The sequence below is a fragment of the Chelonoidis abingdonii genome, chromosome 2 (assembly GCF_003597395.2).
Source record: "Chelonoidis abingdonii isolate Lonesome George chromosome 2, CheloAbing_2.0, whole genome shotgun sequence".
Lineage (NCBI taxonomy): Eukaryota > Metazoa > Chordata > Testudines > Testudinidae > Chelonoidis > Chelonoidis abingdonii.
Genome location: NC_133770.1, coordinates 35102039 through 35129603, shown reverse-complemented (window position 1 = coordinate 35129603; position 27565 = coordinate 35102039). Strand labels below are relative to the sequence as shown.

General features: G+C 40.0%; 1 protein-coding gene across 2 annotated transcripts in view; it reads right to left on the bottom strand.

Annotated features, from left to right (window-relative positions):
• The window catches only part of ODAD2 (outer dynein arm docking complex subunit 2), a 167924-nt gene that overhangs the window by 61576 nt on the left and 78783 nt on the right, over window positions 1–27565 (bottom strand). For both annotated transcript variants that reach the window (XM_075062259.1, XM_075062260.1), the window contains exons 15-16: window positions 22465–22707; window positions 6271–6385 (exon numbers count right to left, since the gene is read on the bottom strand). In XM_075062259.1, the coding sequence (XP_074918360.1) occupies window positions 6271–6385; window positions 22465–22707 (358 nt within the window). The remainder of the gene's footprint in view (window positions 1–6270; window positions 6386–22464; window positions 22708–27565) is intronic.

The window sequence follows — 27565 nt, the reverse complement described above, 5'->3', positions numbered from 1 at the left end:
CCAAAGTGCTTATTTATACCTCAGGTGGGTTATTCTGGTGGACGGAGTCAGAGAACTTTTCTAGGCACTGGTGATGAAGGTATGTGCCTAGAGGAGACTCAACCTCCGAGATGTGGCCCTGTGTGCTGCTGACTGCAATGGAGCTCTGATCAGGATGTCGCCCAGGAAGCGGTACAGTTGAGTTGCCTGCAACCTGAGTCTGCTGAACATAGGAAGGCTGCCTCACATATACAGCACTGCTTGGACTTAACCAGATGCTTTCTTGCCTGTTCTATCATGCCTGTAAGGGTCAGAGAAGCCAGCAGGGAGACGTTGCTCTGGAGGCTCAGTGATGGTTAAACCTCTGAAGGCGTTAACTGATCCAGGAAAGAGGATGAATGCTGCCCACTGCCCCAAAAATGGGCAGAAATTTTAAAATAGAAAGAGCAAGCGGGGGAGCAAAAGAAACTATCACTGTTTTCTACTGCAGAGGCAAAGAATCTGGCACTCAAACAGAGGGGCATGGTCAGACCATTTGGTGCCAAAATGCTGATCCTCTTCCCTAAGCTGCAGAGACAGGAGAGCAGCCCAGATGTCCAGAATTGTAGTAGATGCTGGGCTGCAGAAAAGTATCACTTCTACATCAGACAACTTTAAACCATTTTATTATCAAGTGAAAGACATGTTAGGGTAGGAACCATGTCTTTTTTTATGTTGTTTTGGAACCTATCACACTGTAGAACCTACCAAGAAAATGAATTAATTATTCTTATTGATAATTAATAATTAATGTCTTCTTGATAACATAGGCCCAGATCTTCTTTCAGTGAACAGGAATACATTTTATATAAGAATTTAGTATTAGGAAATTCTAGCTCTCAGTTGCATGGCTTTAAAATTACGCAAAATAAGATCAAATTCCTTACAATTAGCAGAGTATAAAAAAGTAGGGTCCCAACTGATGTGTAAAAAAGTATAATGTTTACATGAAAAAAATAGGAAAATGGAATGCAAATATAAGAAGCATATCAAAGAAAACAAGAAAATTGGAAAGTATTGTATGTGCTTATATAAGGAATGTTCACATCATGGGTTTAACCAAAACATGGTGCAGACACAAATATTTATAAAGTGACATTATATATTTTTTCAAAAAAGCCATATAGAACAAAAAGCATAACTTTATGTACAGTATTCAGAAAAGTTTGGGAACTACTGAAATTGATATTCTAACATTTTTTATTACTGAAATGTGGAAACCAACTATCATCACTAATTTAAAACAGTAACTGGCAATATTTTTATTTTATAAACATCAGAAAGCTTTACAAACTCAACAAACTTTCTTTGTTACAAGGTTCACTGTAGGTTTACACATATGGAAATGTTAAATGACTCTGTAACAGGTGAAATGCCCCTCTCCTGCATAAAGCCTGAGTAATCATGTGGCCTGAAGAAGAAAGTAGCACATGCTCCACCAGTGGCCCTACTCTAGATATGGGCTGCAAGTGTGGAAGCCACTGGATCTGCATAAATGCCAATTTCATGGCCCCACCCATCCATTTCACCCTAGCCTTCTGTGCTGACCTATGTGGAGCCAATATAGAGATCCTCTTTCATGGAAGGCAGGGGATACACAGTCTGCATGGCTGCTCAGCCTGCAGCTTCCCCATGAAGCTTTAATGTAGGGCTTCAAGGACAGCCATCAACTTGAAAATCACACTTCCATCTGAAAATGTTGAACTACATTGTTACAAGTAACCACTAAGAGATTGGGCGCGGGGGTGGGGGAAATCTTTCCCTTTTTTCCCAGTTTTACTGCTTTACTAACTTGACTGCACTTTAAGGTATAGTCTGTTTCAGTGTATTGTTCATGGGGCTCATCCTTCCCCAATCCCTTTAAAGGGATGTGTACCAGTAACGTCAGCAGCAGAGCTGAAATTGAAATTAATTATGAACAGACAGCAAGCAGCTGTGTGCCCAGAGAGAACAGGTAGGGGAGAGGATGGGTGAGCCTGAGCATGTTCAGTGTTCTGCTCTCAGGACTACCCAAAAGATTTCTCTAAACATAAAGAGAGGAGCAGAACACCCTTACAACAATTTTTTAAATGTCAGGATTTACTATTTAAAGGTTGCTGTACCAGGAAACTGATTTTGTTTTTAATGCATCAGTTAAAATCATCATATTGACAGTGTCACTTTCAGTGGTGTGAAGAATCTTTGTCTGCTACCTCACAGGCAAATTTCACAATAGCATTATAAAACCTTTGTAGAGTTTTGCTACATTTTTCTGTTTGGATTGCTGTGCTTTGGAACAAAGGTATAAAAGATTTTTGAGGTAGCATGATTCATAACACCTAATTTAACATTCCAATATCAACAGAGTTGAGTATACTTTTCTTTTCACTTTTTCATAATGATTTGCATTTCTTGGACAGTACACTGATATTCTGTCATTACCAACATTACTATAGTAGCGGTTTTTACGTTTTGAATTAAGAAACTGATTAATCTAAATCTGTTTCCATTAAGATCATTCTTTTGAATTAATGACCTACACAACTCCTCTATTCTTGCTTTGTAAAAGAGGCATGTATTCATATATTTATAGTTTATGTATAAACTTTGAAAATTAATTTAATGCTCATGAAAGTGGGTGACTAGTAGCACTGGCAGTTGTGCAAATTTTCCCACAGAGCTCCACTACCTCAATCACATTGATGCCAACTCGCAACTGCTTGCTCACAAGTCATTCTTAGGCCACTCTGGTATCCACCATGTGTAGTGGTTTAGTGATGTATAAAAACAGTGATTAACTTCAGACCAGCAAACTATCATTTGTAGCTTCCAGAGGTGGAATGGTTTATGCATTGGCCAGTACGACCTACCTCTTCATTTAAAAAATGTCTTAAATCTATCACACACAATATTACAGTAACCAAATCATTGTATTGGTATTAACAAACTGCAGTTTTAACTTTAATTCAACATCTTTTCTACAGCGTAGTGACCCAAGTCAGGCACTATGGTGTACGTGTGGTCTCTTCTAGCCTAGGACTCAGGGCACCTGGGTTCAATTCCCTGCTGTGCCATAGACTTCCTGTGTGATCTGGGGCAAGTTTACTTAGTTTCTCTGCAGTTTAGCTACCCATCTGTAAAATGGAGATAACAGCATTTTCCTATCTCACAGGGGAGTTGTGAGGATAAATACATTAAAGATTGTTAGGTGCTTAGATACTATGGTAATAGAGGCCATTTCAGTGTGATGATAGATAGATCCAGCACAGTAACTCTCTTACAACATCTAAACTAGTGTATTTTTAATTGGTTTCTGTAAAAGTTATGGAAATTTATTTCATTTCAGTATAGAAAGAACTGCAGTGGTACACTGAACACTCAACTCATGTGTTCAGCACAAAACATAAATATGAATGTTATAGAACATAATGTTTAAATTCTATGAACATTACATGTTTTTGCAGGAAAATGGCTGCTCAGCTGTATGGCACAATTATAAAAATCCATATATTCAAAATATAGGTTACAATAGGCATTCCCTTTTGCTTCACCCTCCATAACCTGCACACTGCATACAAGAACCACTGCAGCTCATCCAAAATGAAGCAAAAAGAAGTTAAACCCAAATCCTAGGCCCATAGCTACACAACACATAGCTTACTCATAACTAGATAGGGTTGGGGAAGCCACAGTACCTAAGCTTGTTTTAAAGACACAGACACCATTTTATCTCACAATATATAGAGAAGAATCAAGTGCATGGCATTTCTTGGTAGATCATGTGACTAGGTAAATATTATCTGTAACTAAATAAATAATTCTGATTACATGCAAGCAGTCCCATTTATGCTGCTATAATTGTTCCTTTATGTGGATCTTCTCCCATTCAGTGCCTGGGGGAAAGGATGGTAACTGCCTCTATGTCACTGTGCCCCCATTTCCCAGGCCACACACAGAGATCTTTTTGCAGGATCAGAGATCTTAAGTTAGACAGAGAGAGGTTGGAGGAGGGGCTGGCATGATGATGTACATAGCTTCCCATTCTTCACAAAACCAGTGAAAAAACCAACAGAAAGTTAATGCAGCCTAAGTCTACAATATCTGTTCCATTGCTCTCTATACTCCAGTAAAAACACCTTTGAAAGGAATTTCAAGGGTGGGGTGGGGGTTTCTGGCAATACAACTCTCAGAGCCAGGTGAGCTAATACCCAGTATAGTCCCTAAGCACAGGTGATGGTGGACCTACTCAATTGTATAATGAAAAGTCTTAGCTGTCAAATACAGGCAAAATGTATAGGTAATAACAGTCCAAGATACAGGCAGGTGCATCCCTTTCTTGAAAGAAGGGAAATACATGTGACATATCACTTGTTAATATAAACCTTAGAGGAGAGCATGTCAATAAAAACGAAAGGGAAATACAATTCAGAATGACTTGGTTAGTTTGGGAAAGGGGGAGGTAAGTGGTCTATAGAAATCAGTGTGGAAAAGTGTAAGATGCTGAATCTATGAATCAAACTCATGAGGAAATGTCCCTTCAACTGTTTCAGGATGTTTATAAAGCATTAAAAAGAAAGGTAGATACACAGAAATTGTTGATCCTCTAAGTTGCTTAGTTCTTCACAGGCAATGTTGACTTCAGTGAGAGTTGAGAGCATTTGGTACAGTGATACTCAGACATCAGTAGTTCAGGAGCCAAATTAGTGATCATCATTACCCAAAATAGCCAAAATAGTGTGAATTCATTGTTTCATTTACTATATACAGTATATATAGTTATCACAACATAATGACTGACCAGGTATTATTATTTTATCAACTACAGTTGGTTAATAACTTAGTAAAAGCATCCAGATTGGCTAATAACTTAGACTGGTTAATAATTAAATCACACAGTGTTTTAATATCGTGCTACAAAGAGCTGCAGGAGACACAGTGAAGAGCCACTTGCAGCTCGTGAGCCTCAGTCCTGAGTATCACTGATTCAGTACTTCCAAGGGGCTCCAGCACCTCACAGGTCTTTAAACGTTGTGCAGAATGATTTATATCAGTGACAGAGTATAAAGGAAAATCAAAACTTGTGTTAATGGGGTCATTCGTTAGAAATTGGAAGAAATCATTCCAGCCCTATACAAGAGTTTGTGATGCAAGACTACTAGATATTTTAGGGATATGCTTAAGAGAAACAAAACCTTTCATATCTACTGTGCCATGGATCATGGGGTCTAATCTATTCTAGACCAGTAAAGGAAAATAGTCACCTTTTTATCTCTGTTTGGCAATCTATATGAAATAAATTAATAGTTCAGTTCTTTGTGCACAGCTGACTCCTGCACAAGAACTACCATTCACAACGGGCACTTTTTGTTGGCAGTCTGAGCAGAGAATCTAAGGATTTCATTGGCATGGAGACTGAAATACGCTCTCAAGCCAAAAGATGCTCCCCTGAGAACATGGTTGAGGTATGTAGGGTAGAGGAGAGCCACTAGCTGTGCTGTTCACAGCCTGTTAATAGAACACTTTTATTTTCATTATTGTTCAGCTAGCACCTTTCAGGACTCTTTACTGGGAACAGTGTGCAGCGTTCTGATTACATTATTATAAAGATGACATTTTACAAACAGAGAAAGTACAATTAAGGACAACCAGGTTGCTATGAGCAGTAGATGGGTTTCTGTAGTTGTGTTTTAAATATTCAAATAAATACATTAAATTATTTAAAGCAGTTAAAAGAATACAAGTAAAAGGTGACTAATTAGCAAGATTGTAAACATGAATTATTGAAAATCATGAGAAAAATGTGATTATGATCTATAAATAAGGCTGTGATTCTGTCACAGAGATCATGGATTCTTGTGATTTTCTGCAACCCCTGTGACTTTTGCAGCTGCAGTGGCTGGTGCAGCTGATCCCAGGGCTGCCAGAGCAGCTGGCCCTGGGGTCAGTGGCTGGAGCTCCCCACAGTCAGCTGCACAGGTCACTGCTTGGGTGGCCCAAGACAGCTGGCCGCAGGGAGCATCCAAGCAGCAGTCCCAGAGGCTGCTGTGGGGAGCACCCAAGCAGCAGTCCTGGGGGATGCCTTGCGGCCAGCCACTCCAGCTGCTGCTTGGGCGGCTGGCCTCAGGGAGCACCCAAGCAGTGGTCCCAGGGTGGCTGGCCCTGGGGAGGGCCCAAGCAGCAGTCTCCGGGGCCTCAGAGCATCAGGTGTTGGGGGCAGTCACTAAATCTTAGCCTTATCTATAAACAATTATATTTTAGTAAATATATTCTCACCTTAGCATTTTCAATGCAGGGACAGATAGCCCATGCTGCACTTGCTTGAACATCTGGATAAGGATTTTTCAATAAGGACCACAACAATCGAACTCCATCTAAGCGGTCAATTATCCTATTATAGAGACAGACATTATAAAATCATAATTAATGATAGAGTAAACAATGTAAAATTGAAATTATGTAATTTTGTTTCAAAAGTCATGCCAAGAAATAGTGGTGTGATTTTTTTAAATAAACAGTCTGTGTTATTTAAGTGCTAGTGGTTTATTGGCAACTAAATATTATCAAGATTTTCTATAAATGTTACTCACTGTCACTAGATGGTTGTGCACAAATTGTTTAGACAAAAAATGTGTTTTCCAATTAAAACTTATGGGTGTTGTTTATCTTTTTCTCCGTATTTACACTTAAAATGCTTTATTCAAGGAACCAGGCAAACTGCATTATATCTAAGACTCATTTAACCTAGAAACAAGCTATGTGTGATTTTAATGAGCTACATGCAAGGTGAAACCTTAATTCAAACATACTAGTTTCTTTCATATAGTAACAAATATTTTCTAAAACAAATATTTATGCCAAAAAACTATGTACTTAACTTTTTATTCAGTTTATGTTTATTTACTTCACAGTATGACATAATTTAAAGTCCTATGTTTCTAATCTAGCATTAGGAATTAAAATGGTCACACCATAGTGCATCTTTTGTTGGGCATGAATAACGTGTAACTTGTTTTCCATGTGTTCCCTACTAACAAGACTAACATTGAATACTGTGTTATAATTACTTAAACACACAGTAATCAAAGTATCTTCATGACTAGCTGAAAAATGAATTATCATCAGAGTCATCTTTCCACATATATCAATCAGTCTAGGGGATCATAACTTCACATTAGGGTCCACAGAGTACTTTAAATGGAGAGGAAGGCAAAACAAAACTTAATATCCTTTACAAACATGTCTTTGTTCAGAAAGGTATGTTAAACTCAAAGCAGATGAGATGAAGATAAAGAAAATCAGGCATACGTTGATTTCTAACCTCAAAAGTAAAAGTTTAATAGTACACTGATAGTGCACATCTTATAGTGTGAATAAAATATCACACAGAAACATATAATTGTGTTCACTATGTAAACGTTTGCCAGGATTTTTTTAAAACTAAGTATAAAATCAGTTCTGTACATAATCATACAATTATATGATGCAGAAGAAATGACCTATGACATGAACCCTGTTTAAAGTAATGTGGGGCATTACTTACAACAAATTGATGCAACCTGGTTATGTAATTTTGCTCTCAAAATCTAGATTTTTCCCCAGAACTAAGGAGAACCTGATTTTAAAAGCCCTTTTTAATGCAAGACCTGCTAAATTGAAGGCAGTCTCATTTATACACTCAGTGCCAAATATACCAACTGCCAGAAGAAAAGTCAACTGAGAAAGTAAGAAATCAGAGTTCGCATTGGCAGTAGCAGAACAAACCATAACAGTATCATAAGCCAGAACACAACTATGTATAAATATGTAAACCACTGGTCCACATAGTAACAAAGGCTGAAGGACAACTTTCAAAATCTCATATAGTTCTCCTTTCAATAACTTCAACAATGCTTTCCTGTGAAAACATAAACAGGAAACTTTTTGCTGTTCGACTTAATTGATAAAGGGCCCAATGTATAGCTGGTGTTTAATTCAGTGAAGCCAATGTAGTTAACACAACTGGCGTGAGAGCACAAGAAAGCCCAAAATAATTGAAGATGTACAGCAGTCTTCCAAAACAGTAATGAAAATGTACCAGCACAGGCACAAATTCTGATCTTTCAACATAACCATAATGAGAATAATGAAAAAAAAATTCAGCTTAGTAATAGTTAATTTTCCTGCGAAAAATTAAAATGTGTGCAAAATCTGTAGACAATTAGTAGCAGTAATCACAATGTGCTAGTGGCCTTGCTATTATCTTATGGTAAGGGCTTTTTCGGGGGAGGGTTGACGTTGTTTCCTATAAGCATAATGGAAGAGGTGAATTTTTAAGGAGGAGGAGAAGGTGGTGGCTTTACAGATTATGATTTGCCCCTTGCATGTAAGGGGCAGCATGGGAGAAAGTACAAAGGGACAGATATTTAAAGGTACTTAGACACTTAAAGATTAAGATAGATGCCTAGTGGGATTTTCAAAAGCACACAAGACCCTAACAGTAGACTGCTTGTGGGAGAAGCAGACAAGCATGCGTTCACGATTAGCAGCTTGGCTTGGTAGACATGGCAGCCAGCGATTACCCAAGAAATCACCTAACCCAAAAAGTAGCTCTAGTTTGTTTTCTCCCCTAGTATTATGACAGTAACTTGGTAAACTATAGAAGATATGGTGTCTTCTACTCAGAAGAACATCTTGTTACTGTAATCTTTCTTTTCTCTCTCTCATCTCTTGAGGTTCCTCTGCATCTCTGCTAGAACCCCAAAGATTTCCCTCATTTTGCACTGTTTTACATAGTTTCACATGGACTCCAATAAGTGCAACATTTCTACTAGCAACAAACAGCACTGCTTTTGAAGTCTATTAGTATCTCTATCCTTAGTCAATCAGAGAAGTTACCATTGAGCAGTGGGAGGTACTTCCTCTCCTGAGTGACTAAATATATTGCCTAAGGAAATATGGTAGCCCATCACTGCTACCAGCCCTAGAATCAAGGGACAGAGGTTATGCACTGAACTCAGGTTTCCTGCACTGCACTACAGAGCACAACTTCTAGGCTGGTTCAGCTTTCTCTTGTATTTTCCTTTAATCCTTCTTTCCCTTGCAAATTGACTGTCATTACGTTTTCCATTTTCCTATCTGCTATTCTAGTCTATAATTTCTCATACTGCACTCATCATCACAATGCATCTTGGCTCAAGTTAGGTTGTCTCCCATATTATTATTATTTACTTGTATGACAGTAGCACCTGTTGCCACTACTGAGACTGGGACACCATTGTGCTAGGTACTGCACAAACACTTAATAAGAGACTGTTCTTGTCCCACAGAGTTTGCAAACAAAACAGAAGAGTCAGACAAAAGGCAGAAGAAAGAAATTATAATCCCCTTTTACAGACATTACTGAGCCACACAGAGATTATGTAATTTCCCAAGGTCACACAGGGACTGTGTGGCAGAGTTGAGAAACTGACCAAGTTTCCTGAGTCACAGTTCAGTGGAATTGAAACCATCACAAAACTATTCTTCCTCCTTGAAGCATCTGCCACTTCCCAATGCCTGACCTGGCTTTTCTGGAAGCAACATTTCTTGTGTGTGACTAAAGTTGAGGCTACTGATTAACAGTATAACCAACTGACTGACTTCAATCATGGTTTGTTCTTAAAAATGTTCAAGAAACCAATAAACCAAATATAGCCAAATTCATTGTCTAAAGATAAAGCAATACAGTAAGAAAAGACATACACACCCTCTTTCAAGGAAGCAATTCTTATCTTGCAGCATATTCACCTTACACAGAAGGTGTGCTTTAAAGACACCTACCTAAATGTACTTCTATTTATATTGTGGTTGTTTACAAGCTAAAAGCCCCCTATACATCACTTGAAGTTTAGGTTTAACCCACTAGTTTGTGCCAGCTTTGTCTGGGGTGCCCAAATTCTAATCCCAGAAAACCAAACACCCTTGCCCCGCCCACTTCCCCATGGTCCTGCCCATGCCCCATCCCTCCTCCGAGGCCCCGCCCCTGCTCATTCCATCCCTCCTCCCTCCATTGCTCGCTCTCCCCCACCCTTGCTCACTCACTTATTTTCATCAGGCTGTTCCAAGAGGTTAGGGTGTGGGAGAGGGTGAGGGCGCCAGCTGGGGGTGTGGGTTCTGGAGTGGAGCCAGAGATGAGGGGTTTGGGGTGCAGGAGGGGCTCTGGGCTAGGGGGTGCAGCTGAGGGGTTCAGAGTGTGGGAGGTGGCTCTGGGCTGTGGCAGGGGACTGAGGTATGAGAGGAGGTGATGGCTCTGGTTGTGAGTGCGAGCTCTGGGGTGGAGCCATGGATGAGGGATTTGAGGTGCAGGAGGGGGCTCCGGGCTGGGGCCAAGGGGTTCAGAGTGTCCCTTCAGTTCCTAGATGGAGGGGCAGCCAGGGGGCTTTGCGTGATGACCCCACCCATAGGCACCATCCCCATAGCTCCCATTGGCCATGGTTCCTGGCCAATGGGAGCTGAGGAGCCAGCCCTTAGGGCAGGGGCTGTGTGCAGTGCCCCTGTGGCCACCTCTTTGCCTTTTGGAGCCAAGCAGGGAGCCTGGCAGCCCCACTGCACCGCCAACCTGACTTTTAATGGCCTGGTCAGCGGTGCTGACCAGAGCCACCAGGGTCCTTTTTCAACCAAGTGTTCCAGTCAAAAAACAGACACCTGGCAACCCTAGCTTTCTCCTTGGTACATCCCCGTACTTTCCCATATTTTGTTTTGAATACTACATTCCAGATGATGATAAGCCATGATGGTACTTCCTAACAGTACTTGGTATAGAGTATTCATGTATTATTGCTTTGACAAGTTTCCTATTTTCTAATGCCAAAGCTGAGTTTAGCTTTGCAAAGCATTGTGGGATACCTGACATGGGGGAACAGAATTGTGGGAGGAGCATAATACATTCAGTTAACATACCTTTCCAACACCCATATATATAATGTATATTATATTAATACTATGCACATAATACCATTAATGTGGTGTTTACTACATCTAACAAATACATATCGGCTAACAAAGCTCTCTTCTGGTGAGATGGCTTTTTCTTCATCTGTTTTTTTTTTGTCTCTACCTCTTCCTAGTCTTTCCTGATTTTCTTTTCTCTTCTCCTGCTCTCTCAAATATTCCCCATTGCTTATTTCCTTTAGCCATGATTTTCTTCTTGCCACAATAAATAGCTGCATGCATAACTGCAAAGTCTAAGTCAAGTATTGGTAAGCTCTGTACCATTTCAGAATAATACATTCAAAAATGTCTAATGGAAAATGGAGGCAAATATTAAATTTATTATATTTCCTCATCATCTATATATTGACTAATTTAGCTGAAGTATGCAGATTCATAGGAAAATGACTTACTGGCCTTCACACAAAATTTCCATTGAAGTCAATGTTACAAGTGTATAGCTACACTCAGATTCTGGCTCACAAAGTCCATTCAAGATGGAATAACCAGAACAAGAAACAATGGTGGCAAAAACCTGTGAAGTGCTGAGCACTTGCAATTTGCATTGGAGTCAATGGACCCGATCCTGCTCCTGTTAAAGGGAGTTCTGCCATTCTCTTCAACAATGGAACAGTACTGGGCCCAAAGCAGACTTAAAATGCATAATAAGAAAGAATGGACATAGGTGCTAAGTTGATGGGTGAAACCCTCTCATTGACATAATCCTGTCTATACCAGAAGTTTGGTTGGTATAACTGTGTCGCTCAGGGGTGTGGATTTTCCACACTCCTGAGCCACATAATTATACTGACATAGGTCTCTAGTGTCGACCATGGCTTAGCTGTGACTGAGCTGCACTCAGTGCAGCTGAAACATGGATGTGGGGAAAAGGTAGCTGTACGCTACCTTTTCAGGCCCAGAGTTCTGGGGCTGGTTGGAAACTGGTCTGGCTTGTTCAATGGCACAATTTAGAGCAGCCTGTAGGTTTTCCATGGCCTCAAGCAGCTGTTCTGGCAAGTGGGAATAACCAGAGTGTATTTTATCAGTGCCCTTTTCCACTGGCCACAACTTCTATACCACGAACCAAGAGTGAGGGTGGCACAGAGCTGCTGTCAGCTCTGCACTATTTGAGGATTCCCCATACAAAAGGGGAATTCCCAGGAGGCTAAGCAAAACTAATTTCCAGGGACACTGAAAACAGCTGACCAACTGTATGCATATAGAATGCATGCCTTATGCGCACTGAATTTCAGAGCAGTTGTCAGTTTCCTAGGATGAGATGTTGCTGCTGTTTCTATGACCAATTCTGGGCAGACTTTGGTCATACTGGAGAGGTGGTTACTTAGTACAGATAATTTTATATCATGAAATGCTTGGTAAGACCTTGGGGTTGTTGCTTAGGATCACTAGTTATTTAATAAAGACTGTCTTTCACATAGGTTTCACTGTATTTATTTTGAAGACCTTCAAAGCCATCATGGCTAAGTTTGTTTGCTGGCCAGGATAACAGTTCTAGGAATACAAATCAATTTTCTATTCCTACATTTTAATAAAAATGTAATCTATACAAACTGATTTTGGATTCAAATAATTTGATATTGAATATTTCCAGCGTAAACTTTAACATGAATTGCTCAAACAAACATGCATGCCCCTCTAGCCATCTGTTTGTTATATCTATCATCTTCTTTGAAACAATACTATTTGCCAGCACTTTTGAGAAGTCTGAGCATATCTCCTGCCAACTCAGACCACATGTACAAACATAAACAAACAATGTTATATTGAGTCTATTTTGTGCTCACTGGTAAAATTACAGGGTTTACTTCTGGTAGAGTGTAATCTCATCTTTTCTGACACCACAATTTAATATGTTTTTTAAAACTTTCACAATATTTTTTTGCAAACTGCTTTGATAAATTGTATATCAGTGACTCTAAATCCATCTGGTTAAAATAATCTTATATTTTAGTCCATAAGACTCTAATGCCTCAGCACTGAAAACTAGATTTAAAATCTATAGATTTTCTAAACAAAAGGGCTCATGAAAATGTAGTAAAATTTAAAAAATGGAATAAGAAATAAACGCATGTAGAATCCTTAATAGAAAAAGAATGACTGGAAAAGAACTTCCTCAAAATAAAAAATAAGAACATTGCAGTTGGTGAGGACACATCATAAGGTTGTGCACAAGAACAGATATGGAGAATAACAACGCATTTTGTACCCTGGATTGGTGAAGCTCATTCACATAGCTATGCTTTGGAGAAAGATAAATTATCTGTTGCTATACAAGTGCCTGTCATACTACCATGAAGAAGATTGCATGCTCACCCAGCCTCCAAGGGCTTCATCCTGTGATAAAATTGCATTAACATGAGGATGAAGGAGTGGACTAATTTGGAGAAAAATGTAATTTCATGATCCATGTCTTCCCTCCCCATGCCCATATCTACACTTAGAACAATATAATTTGCATGAGTTGCCTTAGAATATTACCAAGATTAGGTGGAGCATAGCAGAAAGTGCCTACTCAGACACTCCACATGCAAAGAAATTTAAGGTGTCACTCTAAAAGAACCATAGAGAAACCAAACAGAAAAGATCTACAGAAGACCTATCTTCATAAGAGGGCGAACTGGATTAATCCTACCCCCTTGTTGATGCAGGTTTGCTCTCTGCAGTATATTTTCTCGTGCTTTGGGCAGTCTAGCACTTAATCATTCCATGTTATGGGGATTCCAGCATTTCCCTTAGGAAATTATTCCACAATCTAATAGACTTCACTATTGAAACTTTTCCTGATATTCAGCCTAAATTTTCACTGTCTTAATCCCATCCTCCTAATTATACCCTCTTGAACAATTCTAAATTATTCCTCTCCATCCTCATTATTTGCAATATTCAGTTTAGGAACTTGAATATTTATTTTTTTAATTAATTACACAAAGTACTAGGTAAGTTCCCCTGTCAAACAGTGTGTACAGATTCAGATAGCTGGTAGTAATTGCTTATGCTAACATGATGACTTTAGTAATGCATGAGATCTGGTTCCAGGAAAAACAGAGATGCCACACAATACGAGATTGCTCAACCATAGCTTGCTGAACAAATGCAGCTAGGGAAACAACACAATGCTGGTTTCTATTTGAAAATGTTCAATCTACACTAAGCCCCAGATTCTCCCCTGTGATGTGGCTACTTTGCCCTGCACTGCTGGTGAATATTAAGTCAAGAACAGCTGGACATGGGAGGATCACCTCAGTGCAAGGGAATCCGCCCATGCTGCAGAGTTGGAGTTGCAGCTCCTAACCCCCTTACCCCTGCCTTCCTGACAGATATAGGGGGAAGGGAGGGTATAAGACCTACAAGTCAGATTTTCCAAGGCAAGAACTAACAGTACAAATAGGTGATCTACTAGGGCACATCTGAAGCCACTCACTGGAAAAAACAAATAGGAGTTGTGGGAGATAAGAGGGGATCAATCAGCTGAACCAGAAAGGGCACAAAAACTGTAGCCAGAAGCTCTCATCGCCTGAAAGACACACAGTATTGAAAGGAGCTTGCCTTGTTTTTTTTTCTAGAGGAAGACATTGGTGGATCCCCATCACCTTGAAAAGACTGAAAATGAAAGATGGATGTATGAAGAGGTTGCCAAGAGATCAAAAAAGGAACATTTCATCTGCCAGGTACAGATAGTTATTCTGGGCATAACTGAGCAGATCCCTCAAAAAGAAGTTACTTGCTGATATCATTCCTATATAAAGGTGTAGTAGGGAATGAGGTGGCAAGCCTCCCAACACAGCACTCCTATCTAATTAAAAACCATTAACAAAATGAGATGACAAAGGATTCCAGGCAACCATCTTTCATCAGAGTAATCTGCAGTCCCATTAGCACTCTGAAAAGATTAAAGGAGATGGAGTGAATAGGGGCACTGTAGCTCTTCCTGCTGACATGACGAACACTTGACTTTGTCTATGCTAGCACTTTTGTCAGCAAAACTTTTGTCAGTCAGGGGGTGAAAAAAACACACCCCTGACCGACATAAGTTTCAGCAACAAAAGCGCCTCTGTGGACAGTAATATGTCGGCAGGACAGCGTTTCCCACCAACATAGCTACTGTTGCTCATTGGGGGGTGACTTAATTATGCCGGCAGAAGAACTGTGGTCCATAGTGTAGACAAAGCTTACTGTTTCAAAGTCTTGTGGCTGGGAGAAATTCACAATGAGAGTATCTTATCAAAAGATTTACATTTAGCTGCCTTTTTTAAAAAATGAGAAGATATGGGTGGGGCAGGATTTGGGGAAGGGCTCTGTGTCTTATTTTTCTGATCTATTTTATATAATTGCAATATCAATTTATTTTAGGTACATACTTGTATATATTTCTAAATCTGATTTATTATAACAGGATAATGTACTATGCTGTATTTATATTCTGGAATGAGGAGGGGATCTAAAATCAACAAATATAAATACTTAGTACTTGAGTTCTTTAGTGTACTAATAGATTCCAAACCATGGAACTGTCACATCTCTACATTAAAAAACCGTAGACTGGGTGGTCCAATGTTCCTCACCTTATTAAAAAAACTATAAAAATTCAATGGTATGCTTAAAAAATAGCAGCCTGAGAGTACATGTAGAGCAGAATGGAGAGCTGACTATGATTACACCTAGACCAGGACAGAGAACTGACTGCCTTTAATCTCTGTACAGCACTTAAAATACGCAGGGTGAAATCCTGGCTCCTGCTGGATGCCACCCTGTGATGATAAGTTCTATATAAATTTCGAAAAACATATATATTAGACAGAGTTTTTGATTGGCCAAGGTTCTTATATTTAGTTCTTATAATCTTTCCACTCAAATTAATCCCTTCAGCCCTAATTTTCATATTCTTCTCTCAAATCTCTCCAGTGAATCTCATTCTGATTCAGAGATGTCCAGATCTGAATACAATATTCCCATATGTGGTCTCTTGCTATTTGTCATAATGTCAGAAATTTCAGTTCTAGTGGTAGTGTCGGTGATTAATAGCTTGAGGGAAATTGCTCATCAGTTTTGGCAAATTCAACACTATTACTATTCCCCATAAACCTTGCGATGGATTTCAACATAATACTGCCAACATCTATTTTCAGTATTTCAGTATCATTAAGTTGATAGTTGATTATCCTTCCTTGATTATTATAGCAGCACCAAACTACTGAAGTGACAGAGGTTGAACAATGTCTATATAAAGCCTTTATTTTGAACTACCCATAACTTTAGTTAATATATTCCTTTGAAGCGAAGACTTTCCATGCTTGTTTCCAAGCTTGCTGTTAGTCAGAGAATGATGATTTTTGACAAGTTTCACAAAACCGTTGTAGACAATTGTGAGGTATCAGAACATTAAAAAAATATGCTCCAATTTTGCAAATGCAGGCTGGAGAGCTGTGCAAGGCAGAGGAGAGTTCTGCAAAATACTTTTCCCATTCCTGTCCCCAAGGAAAGTCTTCTGCAGGTGTTCTGTGGGATTCAGACTCTACTGATCTTGCTGGGACAGGCTAGGGGCAGTGTTATGAGGCCAACAGACTTCTCTTTGCTGACTGAATCAGATTTACCGGGCCTACAACCCCTCTTCCTTGGAAAGTGGGGATTTTCAGGGGCAACAACTGGCAGAGGACTCTGCGGCAGCAGAACTTCACTAGCAGCAGACAGCTTCCAAAGAATTTTCTTTGCTTTCAATGGCCTACAGGAGATCCACAGAGTTTTGGTGCCCAATTCCAGGCTGGTTCTATGTGAGTGAGGAAGCCAACCTGCCTCCTTCCTCACCAACGGAAGAATTTCCCAGCTTTTATGTGAGAAAAACCTAAAAAAGGGGGGATATCAGGTGATAATCTTTTTAATTGAAGGTTTGTTTTGCATATTATTCATAAACAACTTCATTGGAAACTTTACATTAGGCATGCCATTAGTCCCTAGCAAACATTAATCATTTTGCATAAATAAAACAAAGAACACACTGAACATGCACAGAACATGATGCAACCACATGGAATCTCACTATGGCTCTCTTCACTGATTCTGCTTGCCTGTCTAGGTTTCTCTGTCCATTCTCAGAGTATCTTGATACTATTCGTGTAAACTCTTCTGTACAGCTCCACCTCATGAATTGGCCATCTCTTTTCAGTCCACATCTGAAAACATATTTTTCTCCCTAGCTGTCTCTATCCCTATCACTAGTGGCATGGAGGGGAATAGTTTGTTCAGAAGGAGAGGCAGGAAAAAAAGGGAGAAGGTGTTGCATTGTACATCAAGAATATATACAGTTGTTCTAAGCAGGTTCAGATTAACCACTGTGCACTCAGTGCACTTGCATGAGGCCTCCATCTCTGGTCCACTGACCACTGGAAAAAGAAAATCAGTCTGCACAGACACAAAAAAATCAACCCACGGCCAACAAGAGAGCAGAGCAGGGCATCACTGGGGCAGGGATATGCTTACATGCTGAGGTGAGAGCCAATGGGGCAGAGCAGGGAACCAGCCCAGCCCCATGAGACAGGAGCCTCTGTGGGGTGAGTGAGGCGCAGGCTTGCTCGCTAACGCCCACCTGGGCCTCCCACTCCACTGGGGACAGGTATGACCCTTCCCTCAGGGCCTCCCACTCCTCAGAATAGAATCCTCTCCAGGGCCGCCTACCCCCTTAGGGCAGGACCCAACTCCCCCCAGGGCCTCCTACACCTGAGGGAAGCTCTGCCTCAGAGGTACAGAATGTAGAGGGGCCCAATTGCCATAGTGCAAAGAGCAACAAATTATTTAACCCAGCCCTCGTTCTGAGGTACACAAGAAGGTGAGAGGCAGACCAATTGAAAGTGTCTGGGTGAATACAGAAGGGGAAAAAGGAGAGCAGTGTCATGGTAGGAGTCTACTATAGACCACCAACTCAAGAGGCGGAGGTGAATGAGGCATTTCTAGAACAAACAACAGAAATATGCAAAACATAAGTAGTAGTAATGGGGGACTTTAACTACCCAGACATCTGTTGGAAATCTTTAATAGGTTCTTGGAATGTGTTGGGGACATCTTGTTTCAGAAGCTGGAGGAAATAACTGGGATGGCAGCCATTTTAGACTTTTTAGACTTGATTTTGACTAACAGGCAGGAATTGGTTGTGAATTTGAAGGTGGAAGGCAACTTGGGTGAAAGTGACCATAAAATTATAGACTTCATGTCCTCAATGTGTTGCTCTCCCTCCTTGCTTTCCTTAGAGTCATGAAATCTGTAATTTTATGATCACTTTCACCCAAGTTGCCTTCCACCTTCAGACTCACAAACTCAGATTACTGGTAAGTAAGGTCCCATGGGAAGAAAATCTATAGGGAAAAGGCCCAATGATAAACTATCCCACTGTGGAGGAAATATAGGAATAATAGTAAGAAGCCAATATGGCTGGATCAGCAGCTTTTTAAGAACCTGTTCATTACAAAGGAATTCTAGAAAAAGTGGAAACATGGACAAATTGCTAAGGAATAAAAAAGCAATCATCCATGTTTTCATTTTTCTTTCCTCCACACTGGATTAGTTTACCGTTGGGCCTTTAATACTGTCTCTTTGAGAGAAAACTGCCAGCTGTCCTGAACTCCTTTTCCCCACAGATTTTCTTCCCAGGGGACCTTACTTACTAATTCTCTGAGTTTGTTAAAAGTCTGCTTTTTTGAAGTCCACTGACATCTTGATTTTAGTAAGGCTTTTGACATAGTCCAGTAAGACACTCTGATAAGTAAACTAGGGAAATGTGGTCTAGATGAAATTACTGTAAAGTGGGTTCACAACTAGTTGAAAAATATACTCAAACAGTAGTTACAATGGTCTGCTGTGAAACTGGGAGTCCATATCTAGTGGAGTCCTTCAGGGGTCTGTTCTGGTCCCAATACTATTCAATATTTTAATTAATTACTTGGATAATGAAATGAAGAGTATGCTTATAAAATCTGCTGATGACACCAAGCTGGGAGAGATTGCAAGCACTTTGGAAGACAGGATTAGAATTCAAAACCACCTTGACAAATTGGAGAACAGGTCTGAAATCAACATGATGAAATTCAGTAAAGACAAATGCAAATTACTAGATTAGGGAGGAAAAATCAAATGCATAAACACAAGATGGGGCATAACTGGCTAGACAGCAGCACTGCTGAAAAGAAACTAGGCTGTATAGCGGAACACAAATTGAATATGAGTCTACAATGTTATGCAGTTGTGAAAAAGACAAATATCATTCCGGGTATATTAACAGGAGTGTCGTATGTGAAAGATGGGAGGTAATTGTTCTGCTCTACTTGGCACTTGTGAGGCCTCAGATTGAGTACTGTGTCCAGTTTTGGATGCCAGACTTTAAGAAATATATGGAGAAATTAGAGACATTCCAGAGGAGAGCAACAAAAATGATAAAAGCTTTAGAAAATCTGACTTATGAGGAAAGGTTAAAAGAACTAAGAATGTTTAATCTAGAGGAAAGTAGACTGAGGAGGAACCTGGTCATAGTCTTCAAATATGTTAAGGGCTGGGCCTGGCTCCCTGCTGTGAGTTGTTATGACCCAGCGCACAGGGTTGCAGCACCATTCAGATTTGGCCCAGTGCCCTTCTGTGTGCCAGATCACAACACAATTAACTAAAATTTGGTCCAGCTGCTAGTCTGTCATAACAGACTAGCAACCAGGCCAAACCTGATAAGTGCTGTGATCCTGTGCACCAGGTTGCAATGTCCAGAGTGGGGAGCCAGGGCAGGAGCTGCCACTGTAGGGTGGGCTCACTCTTCAACAACCCCCACCCCAGAATCTCCTCTCTACACCAGATCTGCAACCCATCAAGAAATTTTCTGTGATCCACAGTTTGGGAAACACTGGACTAGACGACCTCCTGAGGCCTCTTCCAGCCCTACATTTCTATGATTCTACTAATTAACTCTGTAAAGCATTTTGAGATATGGGGTGAAATCCTGGCCTCAAAAAAGTCAATGAGCCAATCACAATGGCAGGCCCTGTGAACAGGGGCCATATCTCTCAACTGTCTCTCACTGCAAGGAATGTCACTTATTTTAGTCCCAAAATTAGCTACTTTCCACACATATTAGATATCCTCTCACTTTTTTGTTGACACTTAGAAAAAAATTATATGAAAGGAATGAACCCCACAGCATTTTAAGTTTCCTGCATGAATAATTTTTTTGTGTCTCACATTTTGGTTTTGTCAAACATTATGTCCCACATTTGGTGTTTGGCATTGAGTAATATGGTAGTGACTGCTTATTCTCATCTCCCTTGCTAGCCAAACTGCCTAGAAAAGGATAGTGTGGGGAAGCGAAGGGTCAATGGCTTCAGTTCTCTGGCCTGTCTGTGGAGCAGAACTGGTACACTAGGAATAATGATGGATGATTCAGAGTGTGCACCCTCCGTGCATAATGGGGAACTCTAGTGTCTCATTCCTTTAAGGTGCTAAGCACTAAATCCAGCAAAACATTTAAATATATGCTGAATTTTAAGCATGTGATTAGTTCCACTGAAGTCAATGGAATTAAATCACATGCTTAGACTTAAATATGTACTTAATTGCTTTTCTGGATCAGGACCAGAGTACTCTGCATCTTGCAGGACTAAATCCTAGGAAAGACTGTAGCACAATCTCTCCCAGTGCTGCTGAGGGATGGAGCAGATCTGCACTGCAGTCTGCAAAGAGTTATGTGTGAATCGCACACGCTAGCTCATAATAAGTAGTTAGCTGTGCCTGCTTTTTTCTAGTAATAAAAAATACATTTTAGTCCTGGACTACAAATTTGCTTCCTTAGTTATCTAGTGCTGAAAATAATTTCAATGGAGAAAAATTTTCATATGATTCTAATTTGAGATTCAATTCCTTCCCCCAATCTTGGCAACCCTTTTTAAAATTTCCTCCCAAACAACCTGTACTCTCTCCTTCTCAAACACAAGATGGACTTTGTTTGACCACAATTTTAGCAATAACTTATGTTATTTTTGGTGCTTAGATTGACCACATTTCAGAATGAAGCTATCCATACTGGGTATTTGAAGTGATAGCCCTGAGTACTGGAGTATGTCTGAGGTTTTACAAGTGTCAATTTATATTTATTGGTGTTTGAATTTCTCAGTTGATTTATGATGTTCATTCGGTTGGATTAATATATCAGGGTATAAGGCTGATGCTTACAATTCTTCATATGAAATATGCTGTGGAGTTTATTTCATTTATACATACTTTTACACTACATGACTAACACTGTTCATATATGCCATGTTTACAGTTGTGCACTATCTAGGCTTTTGCCACTGGGTGACAGCCAAAGCATGAAAACAAAAGCCCTATTCAGCAAAAGGAATCTTTGCCGTGCTATATGAATATCAAGTGAATTATGCAAATCAGAACAGCAGGGGAATAAGACAACTATCTCTTTCTGACCATGCTCACGTGTGAGGAGGGAATTATGCCCACAACCTTGGGGAAAATGTCCCTGTTCTAAACACAGCAGACATACTAAATGCAGACCTGGATATTTTATTGGAACATTTCTCACAAAATTTAAAGTTTGATTTTCGCAAGCTCTACAAATCTGACAAGTCAGAGAGCAGTAACGTTCTGAATAAAACACCAACCTTTTTCTTTGGTTCTGTGTGTGTGCTAGTGGGGGGTGGGAGGGTGTATACTTGTCTAAAAAAGAGAAAAGGGGTGTGTGTGTTAATTTATAAAGAGAATTAACATGGATTTTTTGTTTCTAAGTTAAAATACTAATAATATTCCTATTATAAGAATTTCAAAAAAACCTTTTTCACAGCGCTAACTGAACACATTTCTGTTACTATAACTTTTCTATAATTTGAGACTCAATGTGGGGTAAGTTGAGGAAAAATATGTCCTCAGCTGTGAGCACATGAAACCGGGAATTTATAAACCAGTTCTGAAAGTTTAAATCAGATCTGGATAAAATAAAATTTTTTAAGATTTATCCTAATCTTTCACGAACACAAAAGCTTTTTCTTCCAATAAAGTATTTTTCTGCTGAAATGTTTGTCTTTCTATATAGCATTATCTACAGTAACTCATAACAAAAATACACATTCTGTGGAAAGTCAAAAATACAGGTATTGCTCAAAACAGTCACTGAACAAAGCCAACACTAACTTGACAAAAGCAAAACCTATAAATGTGCTTACACTGTGAAACAACTGAGAAATTAACTGGAATTTTAATGCAGAGGAGGTCATATTAGTGTGTTATGAATAATATTCTGAGCTGGTTGATATTAAAAATAATCACATATTTGGTATAATGGGACAATATAAAAATTAACTATTCTGTGACTTAAATGCAGAACGGATGGCAAATAAATCTCTCCTTTTTTTCATTTCACATAACAACCTTATCTATATTCATGTTAGAATGTCTAATGTTTAGCCAACACAACTGCCAGTATTTTTCATTTACAGGAACCATTTAGAATGGAGATGAGCAACTTACATCATATTTTCAGGTTCTGTTGCACAAGCTCCCACAGCTTTCGTGACATTCACAAGAAGTGCCTTATTGGTTCCAGTAAGTAAATTGACTAGGGGTGGGATGCCACCACATTTTCGGATAATAGCTCTATTTGCCGGCTCCTGACAACATTCCCCTAATGCTCCAACCACATTCACAAGGACTTCTTCAGGTTGATCAGTTAGTAGTACTACCAAAGTTTCAATGGCTTTGTATTCCCGAAATCTAAATGTCAACAATAAAAAACAAAAACATTATTACCATTGTATTAAGGTTACAAGATAATGTTTTCATTTTATAAACAAATTGTGTTGCTAAACAAACAACTGCATGTGTTATTCATTCAAAAATAGTTATTGGAAATGTACTGTACAATGAAACAGTACACTGAGGAGAGGCTGAGGGAATTGGGCTTATTTAGTCTGCAGAAGAGAAGATTGAGGAGGGATTTGATAGCAGCCTTCAGCTACCTGAAGGGGGCTTCCAAAGAGGATGGAGCTAGGCTGTTCTGAGTGGTGGCAGATGACAGAACTAGGAGCAATGGTCTCAAGTTGCAATGGGGGAGGTCTAGGCTGGATATTAGGAAAAACTATTTCACAAGGAGGGTGGTGAAGCACTGGAATGGGTTACCTAGGGAGGTGGTGGAATCTCCATCTTTAGAAGTTTTTAAGGCCTGGCTTGACAAAACCCTGTCTGGGATGATTTAGCTGGGGTTGGTCCTGCTTTGAGCAGGGGGTTGAACTAGATGACCTCCTGAGGTCTCTTCCAACCCTAACTTCTATGACTTTTTAATATTTTTTTTATTTCAATTAATAGTTTTTTTAAAAAGAAAAAACAATAACCATTTATTCCCAAATTAACCACTCATCATCAAAAATAAAGTTTACTTATTTTTATTTTATTGGGTAACACTGGAGATGACTGTTTTTGGATTTTGCTGCAGTATGATCACATAAGTCTAGTGCTTGTGTTCACACTTTATCTACTTATTTATTTTATACTAGTTAATTTAATTTTCGGGTTAAAGTTAAAATTCTTGGGCCAAACCTCGGCAGACAGATAAGCACAGGTCAGGGGCATGTATGCAAAGGTGGCTTAAAGTTTAATATCGTGATTTTCCTGCAGACTCGCCCTACTCTAATTTACACCGAGCTGCAATGGCCACAGGATGCTGAAAATGCCTTTTTTCTGCTATGCCAGCGGCAGGGAGGGCAAGTACCAAAAGAGCCCCTATGTCAGCTCTACACATTGAAAGGATCTCATATACACTGAAATGAATGTCATTATTTTGTATGCATGCCCTGGAAATGTTTGTTCCTAGCTCAGGTCCAGGTTATAGGTTCTCTGAATATGAATATTGTTTGGCTTTGTAAGGGTTTATCTGTATTTCCCTATGTAAGAACAGAAGAATGACCATACTGTGTCAGACCAATGATCCATCTAGCCCAGTATCCTGTATCTGACAGTGGCCAGTGCCAGATGCTTCTGGCAGATGGAGATTTAGGGACACCCAGAGCATGGGGTTGCATACCTGACCATCTTGGCTAATAATCGTTGATCAACCTATCATCCAGAAACTCATATAATTCTTTTTTAACCCAGCTATACTTTTGGCATTCACAACATCACATGATAACGAGTTGACTGCGCATTGTGTGGGAAGTACTTCCTTCTGTTTTAAACCAGCCATCTATTAATTTCATTGGGTGACCCCTGAGTCTTGTGTTATGTGAAGAAATAACACTTCCCAATAACGCTTTCTCCACACCATTCATGATTTACAGACCTTTATTATATCCCCCCTTCTTATATCAGTCTCTTTTCCAAGATGAACAATCCAAGTCTTTTTAATCTTTCTTTATGTGGAAGCTATTCCATCCCATTAATCATTTTCTTTGCCCTTCTCTGCACCTTTTCCAATTTTAATATATATATATTTTTGAGATGGGGCGACTACAACTGCACACAGTATTTGAGGTATGAATGTACCACATATATATGTGCCATTATGATATTTTCTGTTTTACTATCTATCCCTTTCTAATGATTTCTAACATTCTAACATTCTGCACATTCAGTAGACATTTTCAGCACAATGGCTCCAATACCTCTTTCTTCAGTGGAACAGCTAATTTAGAACTCATCATTCCGTGCAGTGTGTTGCACATGTCCATTCCATGACCCACCCTCTTCTCCGCCCTATCAGAGTCTTTCTGGTAGGAAGGAACTGTGAGGCGTTGGAGGGAGCACATCCCTTTACACTCATGTGCAGTGACGGGAGGCTCCAGAGGGTGCTCATTCTGCCCTGATGGGTACTGCTGAGGGGGAAATCTTCAACAACCGTGCATAAGGCACACACACACTCACAGTAGAATGAACATGTGCAACACATCTTGAAGAACAACAGTTACAGAGAGGTAGGTAACCATTTTTTATTGTATATTATTTGTTTGAGTGCTGAGAAGCCTCTAAACATTATACAAGACATGAAGCTGTCTCAAGGAGTTTACAACATAAGGCCATGATCCTGCAAGCTAATCCATACTGGTGGAATGTTGAACTTGCACACAACTCCACTGACTACAGTGGGGCATTGCATGAGTGCAAGTGTCCACCCATGTGAATCTGTTTGCAAGTTAGGATGTACAGCAAAAAAAACCAAACAGGTCTCTGAGACTTTTAAAAGCTTTTTCATTTTTTAAATAATGGAAGTATTAAGAAGAGTGATAGGTATAGAACATATGACATTAATACAACAGTTTACAGTGTTGTTGTAGCTGTGTTGGTCCAACAAAGTTAGAGACATACGGTGCATAAAGTAATATCTTTTATGAGACCTACTTCTTTTGCTGAAAGAGACAAGCTTTCACGCTTATGCAAAGTTCTTCTTCAGGTCTGTGAAAGATACTCAGAGTGTCACAGCTAAATACAAGCTGGAACAGATTGTTTAGTTTAAGTAGCCAACACATTTTGTAAGAGACCATTCAAGGTGGAATGCCCAGTTAATATGTCTACAGTCATAGAACCAAAAAAGGGGGGGTGGTTAGTGGATTACAGATTATTGTAATAAAACATAAATCCAGTGTCTTTATTAAGTTCTTGATTTTTAGTGTCTAGCAAAGTTATGAACAGAAGCTCCCATGCTTGTCTTTTGAAGGTGTTGTGCAGATTTCCTTTGAGGATGAGGACTGAGAGGTCAGATATGGAATGATCACTTTTGAAAAGTGTTCACCTAGAGATAATATTCTCTTTTATCATTTTTCTGTGTGAATTCATTCATAGTGATTATCTGGTTTCACCCCCAGAGTTGTTATGGGTCATATAGTACAGTGAAGTACACCACATGTTGTGATAGGAATGTATAGGATCCATGGATGCTGAAAGGTATGTTGTGGGGGGTATTTATTATCATAATAGTGGAGATATGCCCATGTTTTTGCATCTGTTCTTATGGCAGATCTGGTTTTGCTTTCAATGATTGTTTCCTGGTCTGAGGGAGCTAGCTTCTGAAGATGAGTTTGGTGAGGCTCGGAGGTCGTTTGAAGGCAGAAGAGGAGGTTCAGGAAAGATTTCTTTCAGGATGTGGTCCCCATCAAGTATGGCTCATAAATATGATTAATGATCCCTGCAAATAAATCTTTGGAAAAGGATTGCAGAATATCTCCATGAAAATTTCATCAAAACCTCTCAGGAGGATTCAAGGGACAAGCTTGTGTACATAAACATGGCCACCCCTGCCTAACTCTATAAGGGAACAAAAAGCAGATAACAACTCTACCTATCTCTGTTGTACCACAACCTTTTGTAGTACAAGTACATTAATGAAAAGTCAATAGCTATGTCCTGCTAAATTGGGGGTGCCATACCTGTAATGGGAAATCACTTACTCGAGGTTTCTTCTCCTTCATTCAGCTTGTCTGTGCTCCAGAGACTGACTGGAATGTGATGGAATCTGAAAGAGGTCCTGGCTTACGGGATAGCTGGATTCCCCAGTAGCATGTCCTCCACCCTTCTCCACCTCCTCCTTGCCTTCGCTGTTCATGACAGGAGCCTGTGACTCAGGCTCCTCAGGGGTATCAATGATGGTGTGAAGGGTGGTGATGGAGTGTCCTCCAAGTATGGCATGCAGCTCTTTGTAAAAGCAGCATGTGCACAGCTTGGCTCCAGATTGACTGTTGGCCTCCCTGGTCTTCTAGTATGCCAGCTGCAGTTTTTTTGCTTTCACGTGGCACTGTTACTGGTCAGTGCAGAATCCACTGGAGAGTACTTGAGACCTGGATCGTCTTCTCACTAGCCAGTCATCCAGATAAGGGAAAACATGGATTTCCGACCTTCGCAGAAATGCCTCTACTACCAGCATGCATTGTTTGAACATGCGAGGAGCTGCTGAGAGGCTGAAAGGCAGAACTGTAAATTGATAGTGGGATTCACTGACCATGAATCTGAGGAACCTTCTGTGGCTCCAATGAATTGCCACATGGAAGTAAGCATCCATTAAATCAAGAGCAGCATACCAGTCCCCAGTCTTTAAAGAGGGTATAAGAGAAGCAAGAGTAACCATTCGGAATTCGGTTTTCTTCAGAAAATTGTTTAGTTGTCTTAGATCTTAAATAGACCTGAAGCCCCCCTTTGCCTTTGGGATTAGGAAGAATTGGGAATAAAATCCCTTTCCTTGGAAAGACCTGGGAACTTCTTCTATGGCCCCTATTAGGAAGAGAGACTGGACCTCCTGTAGTAGCACAATCTTGTGCGAATGGTCCCTGAAGAGGAGGAAGGGGGGCAAGAAGGGAGTATAGAAATAATGGCAAAGACTAAGAGGCTACTGGCTGTTAAGGAGGTCCCTCATCCAACTTTTGCACAGGACAGTCCCAGGTAAGCAACTCTCCTTCTCTGGTAATGGTCCCAGTACCAAGAGAGGGGGGAATGGTACCCCTGTTGCAAGTGTTCTAGGGCCTACTCAATGTGGGAGGGCAGGAAGGGAGTGGGGATGTCATAGAGCATGGGCAGAAACCCCAAGGACTCTAAAAGGGCCATTGATATGGAGGTGACACCCACAAAGATGCTGGCCATTGGTCATTGGGTT